General features: G+C 41.8%; 1 protein-coding gene and 1 long non-coding RNA gene across 2 annotated transcripts in view; one reads left to right on the top strand and one right to left on the bottom strand.

Annotated features, from left to right (window-relative positions):
* The window catches only part of LOC122541759, an 82,896-nt gene that overhangs the window by 20,625 nt on the left and 44,250 nt on the right, over positions 1–18,021 (bottom strand). The window contains exon 2 of the long non-coding RNA XR_006309670.1: positions 2,325–2,387. This is a non-coding gene — a long non-coding RNA (uncharacterized LOC122541759). The remainder of the gene's footprint in view (positions 1–2,324; positions 2,388–18,021) is intronic.
* The window catches only part of si:ch1073-126c3.2 (uncharacterized protein LOC555816 homolog), a 35,343-nt gene that overhangs the window by 8,631 nt on the left and 8,691 nt on the right, over positions 1–18,021 (top strand). Inside the window, exons 4-5 of the mRNA XM_043678704.1 lie at positions 10,155–10,267; positions 14,435–14,549. Of these exons, the coding sequence (XP_043534639.1) occupies positions 10,155–10,267; positions 14,435–14,549 (228 nt within the window). The remainder of the gene's footprint in view (positions 1–10,154; positions 10,268–14,434; positions 14,550–18,021) is intronic.

An 18,021-nucleotide genomic window follows, 5' to 3' on the forward strand; every position in this document is an offset into this window, starting at 1 on the left:
CTGTCCACTACACCTCCAATTTTGGTGTCATCTGCAAACTTACTAACTGTACCTCTTATGCTCGCATCCAAATCATTTATGTAAATGACAAAAGGTAGAGGGCCCAGCACCGATCCTTGTGGCACTCCACTGGTCACAGGCCTCCAGTCTGAAAAACAATCCTCCACCACCACCCTCTGTCTTCTACCTTTGAGCCAGCTCTGTATCCAAATGGCTATTTCTCCCTGTATTCCATGAGATCTAACCTTGCTAATCAGTCTCCCATGGGGAACCATATAGATCACATCTACCGCTCTGCCCTCATCATTCCTCTTTGTTACTTCCTCGAAAACCACAATCAATTTTGTGAGACATGATTTCCCACGCACAAAGCCATGTTGACTATCCCTAATCAGTCCTTGCCTTTCTGAATACATGTACATCATGTCCCTCAGGATTCCCTCCAACAACTTGCCCACCACCGACATCAGGCTCACTGGTCTATAGTTCCCTGGCTTGTCCTTACCACCCTTCTGAAACAGTGGCACCACGTTTGCCAACATCCAGTCTTCCGGCACCTCACCTGTGACTATTGATGATACAAATATCTCAGCAAGAGGCCCAGCAATCACTTCCCTACCTTCCCACAGAGTTCTCGGGAACACCTGATCAGGTCCTGGGGATTTATCCACCTTTACCCGTTTCAATAAAATAGGCAGCAGCAAAGAAGTAACACAAACTAATCTATTCTGGTTTGAGTATCAGACGAGCACCCAATTTGAGGCCATAATTTGTGCTAATATATTGCCCATACTGGTAAAAAAGCTTCCTACCCATCATTTTCTTACTTTATATGGAAAAGCCCAGATATGGGCGAATTAAGCAAACCTATTTTTATAAATCCAGTTTTGCTAGGATGTAATACTCTTTGAAGCTTTGCTACTAAAAACATCAATTTTATCTAAAATTTGGATTAGTTCTGTAATATGTTTAAGAAAAAACATACATTAACTTTGTGCCCAATCAAATGGCCTGATCTACAGCTGTAGTATTTAGAATTGAGTGTAGAAACCAGATGGTGATTTTCAGCAGAAAAGTTGGTGATGAGTATTGGCTGGAGGGCAATGCTTTTCCAAGATTATGGTAACAAGATGCAAAGCTTTCAAACAACACCGAAATTTTTCTAATATTGAGCTAACCATAGAATTTAGATGTTGGTACAGTCTTAAAATGATAAACCATCACTGTTCAGTATTAAATATCTAAATGAAGATAATAGCTCAGCCAGATACTCCTTCTTAGATCTAACAGCCCAATCCAAAAATAAATCAAATCAACCAGTGTGTATTCTTATAAGCTCCATACACAAAGCAAAGACAATTTAGGCTTAGCGTCTATGTATGAAATCAAACCACTTGATAATTCAGTCAGTAGTATATTGTAATATAAAGTGCCCTGTAATTATTTCAGAAATGTAAATTTGCAAGTTACTTCCAAATTTCTAAACAATATGGAAAACAATCCAAACACTAAACCCATATGATTACAGTCAGTAAGTAATAAAGAAATCAACTTCTACATTGTGAACTGGCACTGAACAGACAGTCTCAAGGTGATTTTTTTGCACATTACCCGGGTCTGCCATACCCATCCTTATACTGTGTCTAACCGGGATTTGCTGAGGACCCAATGGGATCAGAAGCTTGGGGTGTAAGGTTGCCTGCTTGGCAGCTGCATACACTTACCCACTACTTTAGAAACAGTATCAGTTTCATCAGCGTGAGTCAAGCATCTTGATAATTGTTAGATTGATTGGACAAAATAGTATTACTATAACGCTGGCCCTTAGGGACTTAAAAATCTTCAATGTTCCCACAAGGCTCCAAAATCGTGGGTCATATTAAAAGCACAATGAAGAGTCAGTGTATATTAGTAGATTTTCCTTTTGATAGGATGAAAGCATGTCGACTTCCAATCACCAGCTCTGAGGTAACATTAAAGATACATTGCTCCCCATTGGCCAAATTTCAACAGTTAAAGCGAGGACCAAGCATTTGCCCCTGGAGTTTTTGATGTCTTGTTGCCAGTCTCAAAGGTGAAATGCTGGGGCCTGCCTGTCCCCATTTTCAGGATCCCCTTGGGAAAAGGTTGACCAACAGTAGTCATCGGGTAGGTACATGAGGTAAGGTCTGCCCCCCAGTGGGTATTCTGGCTCCAACCAAACCAATCAAAGCTGGCGTACGCCATTTGGGATCGCGAGGGCAGTGGATATAATTGGTTTTACCTGTAACTTGCATCATGGTTCAGTTCAGTTCTGGCCATCCCAATAGAAAACCATGGCTCACCTCATTTGCGACTGAAAATTCCTGGACTGGTTTGTACTGTTGGTCTGGATCCTGACAGTGACTCTAGGCGGAAAACATTGCAAAAACATGGGGTTAAATAAAGGTAATTGAGCTTCTTGATTATTGTTCAATTGTTTGTCACCTCCATCAGACAGATAGGCACATCTTTCAGTCTTGTAACACAAGCCATTCGTATTCAGGCTATTCCCAGAATTTTACTGCATTTACATTTGTATCACCCTTGGACAAATTGAGCAAATTTGGCCGGTTTAGTCTTACAGTTAGGGGCATACTTCATTAACATAATTCTAATTCCCGGGAGGCGACCCAGTTTAGGGTGGCACAGAAAACTTATCCACATGATATCGGCTATGAAGACTGGATGCTTCATTTTCAAAAGAAGGAAAGGTTTGTAGCAAGTGAGTGGTTTAAATTAAGGCTGGGACAATCAGGAGATGTTAGGGGCTCAGCAGGTATACAGGAACAAAATCCCAATCCTCAAAAAGGGTCGGTATGCCAGACATAGACTCGGGATTCTGAATAGAATCCAAGTTCTTTATTTTATAGTATTGTTGCTTTAACCTTATTTATATATTCCTCAACCTTAGTGGCCTTATAAATTATATATATTACATACACCCATTCACAGTCACCTCCCCAGATTTTGGGAGTTCCATCTGCCATATATATCTATCCCTATCCCACAATCATAAGCAGAATTTCTTCAACTGGCCAGTAAGGTAGCTTTCCATTCTTTAATTAACAATGAATTAATGCAGCCATGTTTTAAATTAACCATGAGGTAGTAAGTCAGGCCACTGACATCACGTAAAGGAATTAAAAACAAGCAATCATGCCAATTAATTTTGTTTTGGGCTAATACAATTGATTATTATAAATATTACACAATATTGATATTGAAACGCAACAAGTGACTAAAACATTTTTAAGAACTGTGCTCTGCTGCTTTATCTTTCTTATTGCATCATTCTCTTCCCTTCTGTAGTTGATCTCCTTGCATTGTAACCTTATTTAACCAATCTATCAATTTATGTTTGTCTAACTTTAAAGCCTGTTCCTAACTATACATTTTTGGAAACTTGATTGTCATAATCTGAAAGCTAGTTTTAGGATTTGAATTTTCAGCTAATCAAAAACTGCAAGAGGAGAATAACTAAATAGGTGATGTGTCTCGTTCACTTGTCCTGGTCACTGTATCACATGGCTGTGACATTATGGAGCCCGCTAACTCCATGGCATTGGGGGCAGTGGTACGATAAAAGAAATAGTGATTTATTTACCACCCTGTTCCTCGATATGTTTGGCTGTCCCTATTGTCGAAAGGGTGGAATGCTGGGTGACAGCAATGCCTGCTTAAGTCAGGCAGTAGTCCTTTCTCATTTGTTAGGGACACCTAATGATATGGATAGAATTCTGTTTGGATTTTGGAGAGAGCACTGAGTGGAATGATACCAAGCACACTTTATGCATTACTGAGTGGGGATCCAGCTGAAGAAGAGTCCAGAAAATAAGTTTTCATTTACTTTTGTGGACATTGGAGGATCAACAGAGCTTAGTTCTCTTTGTCTTGTTTTGAGAGCAGAACTCCTCTGTGGTAATATATCAATGGTCATTATTTTTATAACATATATGAGTAACATGCAACATATTATTTTCTTCCAGTCATCAGTATAAATTGGAAATTCATTTATTCAGTATTTAATATTTAAAATGTAAAATGTATACAATTCCCAACTTTGAAATCCATGATAATTACTCAGTTTTAGTCCCTTAATTTAAATCCAAGATTAGGTTTCTTAAGTAGTCCTGACCAGACATTGCTCATTTACAGTGCTATAGGTCATGAAATAACTGGAGCTGCCTTTAAAAGGTTTTGCCTACTCAAATGAAAAAACAACTTCTAATGCACAAATAATGGCCGAATCCAAAGACACAGATATTAACCATAGGATATTAATTTTTTAGATGATTTATCACAACCTAATGTTGAACTGAAACTTCAACTGTCATTGAGGGAGGGGACTCCCTCAATAAGATTACAACTGCCCTTATCAATAATCACCAATAAAACACAGCAGTCTTAAAATTAAGTGGAAACAAATAAGTCTGAAACTAAAAAAGGTTATAATGTTGACCTCCTCTGTATTAAACTGATTTGAAATCAAATAAGGTTGGCTTTCATGTAAGGATAAAATAGATTAGTTAGAAACTGACAGTAAGGCAGTCATAACCTGTAAAAAAGAACAGGAGTTAATATTTTATTTCATAATCTCTGAACCCTTAACCTTAAAAGAAATCATGTTAAATTTCCAAAATGCAAATCAGATTCAAAACAGTCCTGGATCTCGAGCTTTTTCACATAACTTCACGAATGTTGAGGATGGATCATCTGTTTTGTCTATGTAATTACCCATTTTAAAATTACTTCAGTTTTATAGCAAAGAATTTTTAAAAAATTATTACTCACTAATCAGACTTCCACAAACCCTAATTAATTTCACAAACCGTTTTTTAAAAAAATTTAACTTTGTTATAAAATATCGCGATATTTTCTTTTATCGATCAATTTAAATGTTGATTTTTTTTGTTATTGAGTTTATTATTAAGTTCCAGGCCTCCTTTCTACCTAGTATAAGCAGATAAATCTTATTCAATAAACTTTAAATTACCATCAACCAACTGTATTTAATATTGGGGTCAACTGCCCCCGTAATAGTCACAATTGACTGGGAGAGAAGCCTAGCAGGAAAGACAGTGGAACAGCGATGGCAGGAGTTTCTGGGAGTAATTCAGGAGACACAGCAGAGATTCATCCCGAGGGAAAAGCAGCTTATACAGGAAGGATGAGGCAAGCATGGCTGACTAGGGAAGTCAGGGGTAGCATAAAAACACAAGAGAAAGCATATAAAATGTTGAAGGGCAGGAGGAAACCACAGGATTGGGAAGCTTACAGAGACCAACAGAGGGCAACAAAAAGAGAAATAAGGAGGGAGAAGACTAAGTATGAGGGTAAGCTTGCCAGTAATATAAAGGAAGACTGTAAGAGTTTCTTCAGATATATAAAGGGCAACAGAGAGGCAAAGTAGAGAGATAGTAATGGGGAACAAGGAAATGGCTGAGGAACTGAATAATTACTTTGCGTCAATCTTCATGGTGGAAAAATACAAGTAATATCCCAAAGGTCCAAGAGAGTGAGGGGGCAGAGCTGAGTACAGTGGCCATTACCAAGGAGAAGGTGCTAGAAAAAGTGAATGGCCTGAAGGTGGATAAATTGCCTGGACCAGACGGACTACACACCAGGGTTCTAATAGAGATAGCTGAAGAGATAGTGGAGGCCTTAGTGGTGATCTTTCAGGAATTACTAGAGCCAGGGAGGGTCCCAGAGTACTGGAAAATCACTAACATGACACCCCCATTTAAAAAGGGAGTAAAGCAAAACATGGAAAGTTACAGACTGGTTAGCCTAACCTTGGTCGTGGGTATGATTTTGGAGTCCATTGTGAAGGATGAGATTTCTGAATACTTGGAAGTGCATGGTTTCATCAAGGAGAGGTCATGCCTGACAAATCAGCTAGAATTCTTTGAGGAAGTAACGCAAAGGTTAGATGAAGGACAGCCAACGGCAGTTATCCACCTGGACTTCAAGATAGGTGCCACACAGGAGGCTGCTGAACCAGATAAGGGCCCATGGTGTTAGAGGCAAGTTGCTAGCACAGTTGGAGGCTTGGCTGTCTGGCAGAAAGCAGAGAGTGGGGATAAAAGGGGGATAAAAGGGTCCTTCTCAGGATGGCAGCCAAGACACATGGTGTTCCGCAAGGCTGAGTGTTGGGACCACAACTTTTCATTTTATACATTAACAATCTCGATGAAGGAAGTGAGGGCATTCTGGCTAAGTTTGCAGATGATACAAAGATAGGTAGAGGAACAGGTACATTGAGGAGGCGGGGAGGCTGCAGAAGGATTTGGACAGGTTAGGAGAGTGGGCAAAGATGTGGCAGATGGAATACAACCTGGGAAAGTGTGAGGTCATGCACTTTAGTAGGAAGAATAGAGGCATGGACTGTTTTCTAAATGGGGAGACAAATCAGAAGTCTGAAGCACAAAGAGACTTGGGAGTTCTAGTCCAGGATTCTTTTATGGTAAACTTGCAGGGTGAGTCAGTGGTTAGGAAGGCAAATGTAATGATGGAATTTGTTTTGAGAGGACCTGAATATAAAAGCAGGGATGTACTTCTGAGGCTCTATCAGGCTCTGGTCAGACCACATTTGGAGTATTGTGTGCAGTGTTAGGCCCCATATCTCAGGAAGGATGTACTGGTCCTGGAGCATGTTCAGAGGAGGTTCACAAGGATGGTCCCAGGAATGAAAAGCTTAACATATGAGGAATGTTTGAGGACTCTGGGTCTATACTTGATGGAGTTTTGAAAGGAGATGGGGTGATCTAATTAAAACATTAGATATTAGCAAGATATTTCCATTGGTAGGCGAGACTAGACCCAAGGGCATAGCCTTAGAGTAAAGGGAAGACCTTTTAGAATGAAGATAAAGAGAAACCTCTTTAGCCAGAAAATGGTGAATCTATTGAATTCATTGCCACAGGAAGTTGCGAAAGCCAGATTATTGAGTATATTTAAGATGGAGATAGATAGGTTCTTGCTCGTCAATGTGATCAAGGGTTATGGGGAGAATATGGGAAAATGGGGTTGAGAAATTTAGATCAGATTAGATTTGATTCCCTACAGTGTGGAAACAAACCCTTTGGCTCAACAAGTCCACACCAACCCTCCAAAGGGTCCGAAGGCAGTAGGTAATGAATTTGTTTGTTAGCACATAAGGAGTGGGAGTATGTTAAATCCACTGGGTATCGGCATGGAGAACTTTGTCGTACTGTTTCTGCTTTTAAACTCACGTCTGATTCACATTGTAATTCCAGGAGAAATGAAACCTTGACAAACCCAGTCAGATAATTCGAAATCTGATTAACCTATGGATTGGAATCTTGAAGGAGAGACTTTGCATTGTATATAGTGTATCTGATAGCATAAAAGTACAAAAGGATATTGATAGACCAAGTGAATTGGCAAAACAGTGGCGGATGGAGTTCAAAGTAAACAAGTGTGAGATTATCCCTTACAGACTGAGAAAGCATAGATAAGGGGACTTTCTGGAAATTATGAAGTCAAATACAGTAGACTTGAGGGTTCGGTTGCACAGATCTTTAAATTGTCACAAACAAGTGGAGAAAATAATCAGGAAGCTAAATGGGATTCTGGCCAGTTATGTCTAGAGAACTGGAGTACAAGAATGTAGACATTATGCTGAAATTACACAAAACCATGGTTACAACTCACTTGGAGCACTCTGAGCAGATCTGGGCACCACACCTTAGGAAGGATATACTGGCCTTGAAGGAAGGGCAATGTGAGTTTACAAGAATGAATTCTAGACTTCAGGAGCCATGAGGAGAGTTTATACAAATAAATTTGTTTAGATTAGACCTATTTTCTTGAGATTTTAGAAGGTTAAGGGGCGATCTGATTGAAGTCTTCTAGATATTGACAGGGAAAGACAGGGTAGATAAAGATGGACTATTTCAACTGGTTGAGGATTCTAGAACTCAAAAGCATAGTCCAAGAATTAGAACCAGGCTGTCCATGGGGAGATGGTCTGAAGCACTCCTACACACAAAAGATGATAGCTGTTTGGATCTTGCTTCCACAAACAGCAGTGGATGTTGGATCCGTTGGTAGTTTTAAATCTGAGAGAGACACATTTTTGTTCAGCAAAGGTATTAAGGGATACGAGCCAAAGGCAGGTGTACGGAGTTAGGCCACACATCAGCCCTGATCTCATTGAATACAAGCTAGAGGGGCAGAATGGCCTACTCCTGCTCCTATGTTTCTATGCTTAAAGGTAGGAGACAGAAGGTGGTGGTACAGGGTGGAGGACTGTGACCAGCAGTGTGCCTTAACGATTGGGGCTGAGTGCACTGCTTTTCATCATTTATATAAATACTTTCGATATGAATAGAGGAGGCATGGTTAGTAAGTTTGCAGATGGCACCGAAATAGGTGGCTATGTTGGACAGTGAAGAAGGTAATTTCAGAGTACAACAGGACTTTGATCAGATGGGCCAATGGGCCGAGAAGTGGCAGATAGAGTTTAATTTAGATAAATGGGAGTTATTGCATTATGGAAAGGCAAACCAGGGCAGGACTTACATGCTTAATGGTAAGGTCCTGGGGAGTGTTGTCGTACAGAGAGACCTAGGGTTGCAGGTGCATAGTTCCTTGAAAGTGGAGTCACAGTTAGACAGGGTGGTGAAGAAAGCATTTAGCACGCTTGTCTTCATTGGTCAGAACATTGAGTATAAGAATTGGGATGTCATATTACAGCTATACAGGACATTGGTTAGGTCAATTTTAAAAAACTGCGTACAATTCTGAACATGCATCTATAGGATAGATGTTATTAAATTTGAAAGGATTTAGAAAAGATTTACAAGGATGTTGCCCAGATTGGAGGGTTTGAGCTATAGGACAAGGCTGAATAGGCTGGGGTGTTGGAGACTGAGGGATGACCTTATAGAGGTTTATAAAATCATGTGGGACACGGATAGGATAAATAGATAAGGTCTTCTCCCTGAGTTGGGGAAGTTCAGAACTAGAGGGCATAAGTTTAAGGTGAGATGGGAAAGTTTTAAAAGGGACTTAAGGGGCATCTTTTTCATGATGGAATGAGCTGCCAGAGGAAGTGGTGGACGCTGATACAATTACAACATTTAAAAGGCACCTGGATGTGAATATGTATAGGAAGTGTTTAGAATCATGGAATTCCTACAGTGTGGAAACAGGCCTTTCGGCTCAACAAGTCCACACTGACCCTCTGAAAAGTTACCCACCCAAACCCATTCCCCTACCCTGTTGCTGTACATTTACCCCTGACTAATGCACCTAATCTACACAGTTCTGTAACACTATGGGAAATTTAGCACAGCCAATCCACATAACCTGCACATCTTTGGATTGTGGAAGGAAACCCAGACGAAATCCATGCAGTCCTAGGGAGAATGTGCAAACTCCACACAGTCACCTGAGGCTGGAATCAAATCCAGGTCCCTGGCACTGTGAGGCAGCAGTGCTAACTACTGTGCCAGTTTACAGGGATATGGGCCAAATGTTTGCAAATGGGATGAGATCACACTGGGATGTCTAGTCAGTGCAGATGGGTTGGACAATAAGGTCTGTTTCTGTGTTGTATGACTCTGTGATTCTATGAGGGGAAAGTGAGGACTGCAGATGCTGGAGATCAGAGCTGAAAATGTGTTGCTGGAAAAGCGCAGCAGGTCAGTTAAGCGAAGGAGCGGTGTTTTGAATTCAATACAATTGAGATGAAGAGTGAGACATGCAGGTTAATAAATTTTACCTCAAGAAAAATGAGAAGAGCAGTCTTTGCACTGCAGAGAGATTGAAATGTTTTCTGTTCATATTAAAGGTAATCTTCGCATGAATGTTAAAGATCACTTCACACTTCAGAAACAAGTAGGACAGGTCTCCTCTGTGGTCTGAGTCAATGCGTATCCCTCAACTAATATCATTAAAACAGATTTAATGGTCACAATCACTCTTACTGACTGTGGGACCTTGCTATGTGAGAATTGGCTGTTTGCTCCTTTACAATGGTGACTGGACTTCAAACGTTTTGTCAGAAAATTGCTAATGTTCTGAATGGTTGCTGAGAAACGTGAGTTGCTGCTTTCCTTCCATGCTGGTGAATGTGTAATGTTCTCTTGCGTCTCTTTCCGTTACAGCCTGCAAGAATGTTCCTCCCAAGAACTGCAGCTTTCCACAGATCCCTGCTAATGGAGGCCTGATATGTCTGACTCATAATAAAAACCGCTATTGCAAGCCGATGTGTAACCAGGTGGGAACTCACAGCATTGCAACAACAATCTCGCACTCTTCAAAAATGTTACCAATCTTCTTCATTCCTCATCTTCCTTGGACTTGTTGACCCAATGACCTTTCCAAAGATATCAGTAACAGCCACCACAATAGGTAGCTCATTCCAATGTTCATATCTGATGCAAATATTGATGGTTCTGGGATAATCTCTCAGTAAAGATATAGCAATCTATGGAGCAAGCAAATAGTCATTTAGTGAGTTTGGTCAGACCAAGATTTGTCCACTTGCTTCCAATCACAGTAAAATGAATGTATAACTTAAATCAATTGCTGTCAAATCACTTGGCATTTGCTGGTGCAGAGTTTCCCAGAGAGAATGTTAAATGGTGTCCGTTGAAGGTATGCGGCTAGTTAAACAGATGTACAGCATCAAGATGGTAACAGGAGCGAATGAAGAGGTGACACATTACAGCAGGGTATCAGCACTGGTGGACATGGTCATTGTACTAAACGTTTAATGCAAAATAAAAGGCTAATAGTCTGGGATTCGAATCCCACTATGACAGATTTGAATAGAAATCTGGAATTTAAAAAAAAAATCTGTGGTCCCAATAGTTACATAGGAACTGGGTGAAAACAATGACTGCAGATGCTGAAGATCAGATTCTGGATTAGAGTGGTGCTGGAAAAGCACAGCAGTTCAAGCAGCATCCGAGGAGAAGGAAAATCCAACATTTCGGGCAAAAGCCCTTCATCAGGAATACTTTTCCTGATGAAGGGCTTTTGCCCGAAACATCGGATTTTCCTGCACATAGGAACTAGGAGCAGGTGCAGACCATCTGGTCCCTCAAGCCTGCTCCAACCTTCAATAAGATCATGGCTGAATCTTTCATGACCTCCGCTCCACTTACCCGCCCACTCACCATAGCCCTTAATTGTTCAAAAATCTGTCTATCTTTGCCTTAAAAACATTCAACGAGGTAGCCTTCACTGGACAGGGAATTCCACAGATTCATGATCCTTTGGCTGCAGAAGTTCCTCCTCAACTCAGCCTGAAATCTGCTCCCCCACTTATTTTGAGGTGACGCCCCCTAGTTCTGGTTTCACCTTCCTGTGGAAACAACTTCCCTGTTTCTATCTTATCTATTCCCTTCTATAAGAAACCCCCTCATTCTTCTAAATTCCACTGAATATAATCCCAGTCTACTCAATCGCTTTTCATAAGCCAACCCTCTGAACTCCAGAATCAACCCTGTGAACCTCCTGTGCACCCCCTCCAGTGCCAGTACATCCTTTCTCAAGTAAGGAGACCAAAACTGTACACAGTACTCCAGGTCTGGTCCCCCCAGCATCCTATACAGCTGCAACATTGCCTCCTGCTTTTAAACTCCATTCCTCGAGTAATGAAGGACAATATTCTACTTGCCTTTTTAATTATCTGCTGCACCTGTAAACCGACTTTTTGTGATTTAAGTAACCATAGTTAATTGTCAGGAAAAATACATCTGGCTCACTGGAGTCCTCGAAAGACGGAAGTTTATTGATGTGTCTGGGCTCTAGAGTCACAACAATGTGGCTGACTCTTAACTGCCCTCTGGGTAATAAGACAAAATAATAATTACCCAGCTGCCCTGTGGGTAAATAGGCAATAATCATTACCCAACTGCCCTCTGGGTAATTAGGCAATAATCATTACCCAACTGCCCTCTGCGTAACTAGGGAATAATAATTACCCAGCTGCCCTCTGGGTATTTAGGCGATAACAATTGCACAACTGCCATCTAGGTAATTAGTAGAATAATAATTACCCAAATGCCCTCTGGGTAATTAGCCATTAAATTACTCAACTGCCCTCTGGGTAATTAGGAAATAATAATTAACCACTGCCCTCTGGGTAATTAGGTAATAATAATTATCCAACTGCCCTCTGGGTAATTATGCAATAAAATTACCCAAGTGCCTACTGGGTAATTAAGCAATAATAATTATCCAACTGCCCTCTGGGTAATTAGTTAATAATAATAATTACCCAACTGCCCTCTGTCTAATTAGTCAATAATAATTACCCAACTGCCCTCTAGGTAATTAGTCAATAATAATTACCCAACTGTCCTTTGGGTAATTAGGCAATAATAATTACCCAATAATAGCCAGCTAGCAATGTCCACACCCCATGAATGAATTTTTTAAAAAATGTAACCTTGTATACAGCAGCCTGGGATACACTCACACATAAAGACACAGATCTGTACAGAGACAGTCCACACATTATCAGCTTGGATCATGGTAATTAGTATAACCACCCACACAAATGCCAGGCAGCAATCATCTTCCACAAGAGGGAATCCAAACACCACTCTTTGACATTCAACAACGTTTCCACCACTCAACAGTCTAGCGGTTACCGCGGACCAAAAACTGATCTAGATTAGCCATATATACACTGAGGCTCCTACAGTTGGTCAGAGACTAAGAATCTGGCAGCAAATAACTTAGCTGCTAACTCCCAAAGTCTGTCCACCATCTCCAAGACGTAAGTCAAGAGCATAATGGAACACTCCCCACACTCTTGGACAAGTGCAGCTCCAACAACACTCACAAAGCTCAGTACCACTGAGGACAAAGCAGCCCATTTGATTGGCACCTCACCCATCATTTTCAATATTCACTTGCTGTGTCACTGCGTAGCAGCTGTGTGTACCAATTTACAAGGTGAAGTGCAGTAGCTCACCAAGACATGACCTTCAGTATCATCTTCCAGACCCACAACCTCTACCATCCAGTAGGGCAATGGCATCAGATACATGGGAACACCACCCCCTGTGAGTTTCCCTCCAAGCCTCTCCCCATCCTGAATTGGAAATATATTGCCGTTCCCTCAGTGCCATTGGGTCAAAATCCTGGAACTGCTTTCTTAACAGCAACCCTCGCATCCCAGGAGAGACTATTTTAAAATGATGCTCATAGATTCCCTACGGTGTGAAAGCAGGCCATTCAGCCCTTCAGGTCTGCACCAGACCTCCAAAGAGCAACGCACCCAGACCCACATCCCTGCATTTCCCACGGCTAACTTACATATTTCCCACCAAACCTACACATCCTTGGACACTACGGGTAATTTAGCATGGCCAATCCACCTAACCTACACATCCCTGGACACTATGGGTAATTTAGCATGGCCAATCCACCTAACCTACACATCCCTGGACACTACGGGTAATTTAGCTTGGCCAATCCACCTAACCTACACATCCCTGAACACTATGGTTAATTTAGCATGGCCAATCCACCGAACCTGCACATCCCTGGACACTATGGGTAATTTAGAATGGCCAATCCACCGAACCTGCACATCCCTGGACACTATGGGTAATTTAGAATGGCCAATCCACCTAACCTACACATCCTTGGACACTACGGGTAATTTAGCATGGCCAATCCACCCTAACCTACACATCCCTGGACACTATGGGTAATTTAGAATGGCCAATCCACCTAACCTACACATCCTTGGACACTGTGGTTAATTTAGCATGGCCAATCCACCGAACCTGCACATCCCTGGACACTATGGGTAATTTAGAATGGCCAATCCACCTAGCCTACACATCCCTGGACACTATTGGCAATTTAGCATGGCCAATCCACCGAACCTGCACATCCCTGGACACTATGGGCAATTTAGCATGGCCAATCCACCTAACCTGCACATCCCTGAACACTATGGTTAATTTAGCATGGCCAATCCACCTAACCTACACATCCCTGAGCACTATGGGTAATGTAACATGGCCAATCCACCGAACCTGCATATCTTTGGACTCTGGAGGAAACCAGAGCACCTGGAGGAAACCCACCCAGACACAGGGAGAACGTACAAGCTCCACACAGACAGTCGCCTGAGGGTGGAATTGAAGCAAGGCCCCTGGTGCTGTGAGATAGCACCACCGAGCCATCATGCTACTGTTCCAGGTGGCCCTTTATCCCTGAATGGTTTCTGAGGAACAGAAGTGCATTCCCATTGTACTTTGCAATGCAGACAGATGTGTTATATCGTGACATCCACTTGTGTTCAGGCCTGCAGGCTGGAAAATTTCACAGGTCTATTTGATTCACGTTGTAAAAGATATTTCTCCCTAAAGTGAAAGTCAAACCCGTGCTGACATGTTCTCACTGTGTTTTACAGGGTTACGATTTTGCTTTCCTAAGAAAGTCGCGACTGTATGAAGAGTGCGGGGATGACAATGGCTATACCTGGAGCTCACAGTATATTGGAGGGAATAGGTTGGCTGTCTGCTCAAGTACGTCTTTCTGTTACAGTGTCGCAAGATGTGTGCGTGTGTGTGTGAGTCTGCATGCATATGTGTGTAAGTGTGTGTCTGTGTATCTGTGCATTTGTGTGCATGTGTCTGCATGGGTGTGTGTGTGCTAGTGTATATGTGTTTGTGTGTGCATCTGTGTACATGTGTGTGTGTGCTTGTGTGTGCATATGTGTATAAGTATGCATGTGTCTATGTGTACATATTATGTGTATGTCTGTGTGCATGAGTTTGTGCACATGTGTGTTGCAGCATGTGCATGTATGTGTTTATCAGAGTGTGCATGTGTGTCCGTGTATATGTGAGTGTGCATGTGTGTGTGTGTGTGTGAGTGTGCATGTGCCTGTGTGCATGTGGTTGTGTGCATGGGTGTATCTGTATATGTCAGAGTGTGAGTCTATGTGTGCATGTGTGTAAGTGTGACAGTGCATGTGTCTGTTTGCATGTGTGACAGTGCATGTGTTTGTGTATGTATAGGTGTGCATGTATTTTGTGTGTGAATGTGTATGTGTCTGTGCATGTCTGTGTGTGTGCATCTGTGTGTGTGCACGTGTGTGTATACGCATGTGTGTGTGTATGAGTGTGTATGTTTTTGTGTGTATACATGTTTCAGTGAGTGTGCTGAGTGGGCATATGTGTGTGCCTTTGTGTGAGTGTGCATGTATCTCTGTGTTGTGAGTGTGTGAATGATTGAGCATGTGTGTGTGAGTGTGCATGTGTGTGTGAGTGTCTGTGCACATGTCTGTGTCTCTGTATGTGTATGTGTGTTTCTCAGAGTGTGCATGTGTATTGGTGTATATGTGAGTGTATATGTGTGTGTGTGAGAATCCGTGAGAATGTGCGTGTGTATGTGTGCGTTCGCATGTGCATGTGGTGTTGAGTATGGTTCTGTGTGTGTGTACGTGCATGTTTGTGTGTGTGTGTATGTCATAGAGTCCTACAGCACGGAGACAGGCCCTTTGGCCCAACCTGGTCCATGCTGACCAAAATGTCCATCCACGCTAACCCGATTCCGCTGCACTTAGCCCATATCCTTCTGAACCTTTCCTATCCATGTATTTGTCCAAATGCCTTTGAAATCTTGTTAATGTACCCGGCAACCACTTCCACTGGCAGCTCATTCCATATGCGTACCACCCTCTCTGTAGAAAAGTTGCCCCTCAGGTTCCTTTTTATTCGTTCCCCTCTGACCTTAAACTGACACCCTCTAGCCCTCAATTTCCCAAACCTGGGAAAAAGACTGAGTGCATTCACCCTATCCTTGCCTCTCATGATGGCATATACTTCTAAAAGATACCCCCCTCAGTCTCCTCCACTCAAAAGAAAAACATCCTAGCTTGTCCAGCCTTTCCCTTTAACTCAGACCATTGAGTCCAGGCAACAGCTTTGTAAATTTCTTCTGCATTCTTTCCAGTTTAATAACATCCTTCCTATAACAAGGTGACCAAACTGAACATAATATTCCAAGTGCAGCCTCACCAATGTCCTGCATAACTGCAATATAACATCCCAACTTCTATACTCAATGCCCTGACTGATGAAGGCCACTGTGCCAAAAGCCGCCTTCACTGCCCTGTCTACCTGTGACTCCATTTTCAGAGAAGCGTGCACCTGAACTCCAAGGTCCCTCTGTTCCACTACACTCCTTAAGGCCCTCCCATTTACCATGAAACTCCTACCTTGATTTGACTTTCCAAAATGCAAGACCTCACACTTATCTATGTTAAGCTCCATTTGCCATTTCTTAGCCCACTTCCCCTGCTGATCAAGGTGTTATGACACAGTGGTGAACCACTCTGTTAATTAAATCAAAAGTTCACCTCACCTCATAATCAATATGAGTGACAGATAACTTGCCAAATTCCACCATTTAAAGAAAATAACGTAAATGCATTCTTTAACTCGAAAAGTGAACATTAAACAACAGCTATTCACAACTCTAAGCCCCCCTTTCTCTTAACTGCTTATTACCTGCCTCCAACTCTATAACAATATGCTGTTCCAATAAAACACTTATTAAAATTACATCAACTTAATTTCAAAACCATACAGCGACTGTCTTCTTCCGGCTGAGGATCTCCCTGGGTCATCTTCTTTCTTTTTACTGTAAATATGTTTCATATGGAAAGGTACCTTTGATAGAGAGTGTTTCAGGTGGCTGTTGTTCTCCTGATGGCAGTTGCTCTGTCTGATTTTCATAATGCCTGCCTTTTTTATAGCCCCAACATCAGATTGTCTCATTGGCTCGATGTTTGTAAAACAATAAATTCAAACTCAATTGGGTTTTAGTATCCTGGGGCATAAGTTAAACTGATTGGTTAAATTTGAATAGTTGTCAAAACAGCAACCAACTCAGGTATCTATTTCACAATGTTACATATTTTCAATTTTCCAGTACACTCTGAGCCTACTAGTGCTTGTAAACTCTCAGTGCAAAATGCATTCACACTGTCTTAAAGGTACAGTACACGCCTTCAACTTTATAATAAAGGTCCTGCTGCAATTTCTGATAACCTTCCTCAGTCCACGATTTTATTGTTATCTGCAACCTTACTAATCAAATTTATTAATGTTTGTATGTGTGGGTGTGTGAGTGTGTGTTTTGTTGTGTGTGGACCAGGCCAGACCCCCTCAAAACATCTTAAGAAGGTTGCCCAGACCCTAACTTTGTCTTATTTTAAAGGCAGATGTAGAGTGGATAATCCTGGTGTGACGCATTTGGTCAAATCACTTGGCTTTAAATAAAACAGAATTTATTCAAACACTACAGATTAAACACGTACAAAAGAAAGCAGAATTTAGAATAACTTAATTTATCAGATAGGATAAATTAAGGATATTCCTGAAGAAGGGCTTATGCCCGAAACGTCGATTCTCCTGTTCCCTGGATGCTGCCTGACCTGCTGCGCTTTTCCAGCAACACATTTCCAGCTCTGATCTCCAGCATCTGCAGACCTCACTTTCTCCCCTAATTTATCAGATAACCCATTGCGACCTAATGAACGAGCTCTTCAATCTGTGCAACATCCCAATAATGCACCCCTTGACAAAAGGTAAATTCAAACATAGGTTCTTACAGGCAAGTGAAATTTCAGAAAGACCGGGCAAGAAACATTTGTTGAAGCATGGAGCCTCTTTTCACTGTAGCTGCCTCTCTAGATCCCCATCAGTTTCTGACTGCCTGCTAAAACTAAACCAAGCTAGAAAAAAACCTGAAAATGTGTTGCTGGAAAAGCGCAGCAGGTCAGACAGCATCTAAGGAGCAGGAGAATCGACGTTTCGGGCATAAGCCCTTCTTCAGGAATGAGGAAAGTGTGTCCAGCAGGCTAAGATAAAAGGTAGGTAGGAGGGACTTGGGGGAGGGGCGTCGGAAATGTGATAGGTGGAAAGAGGTCAAGGTGAGGGTGAAAGGTCAGACTGGGGTGGGGGCGGAGAGGGCGGGAAGAAGATTGCA

This window comes from Chiloscyllium plagiosum, chromosome 38, assembly GCF_004010195.1.
Source record: "Chiloscyllium plagiosum isolate BGI_BamShark_2017 chromosome 38, ASM401019v2, whole genome shotgun sequence".
Lineage (NCBI taxonomy): Eukaryota > Metazoa > Chordata > Chondrichthyes > Orectolobiformes > Hemiscylliidae > Chiloscyllium > Chiloscyllium plagiosum.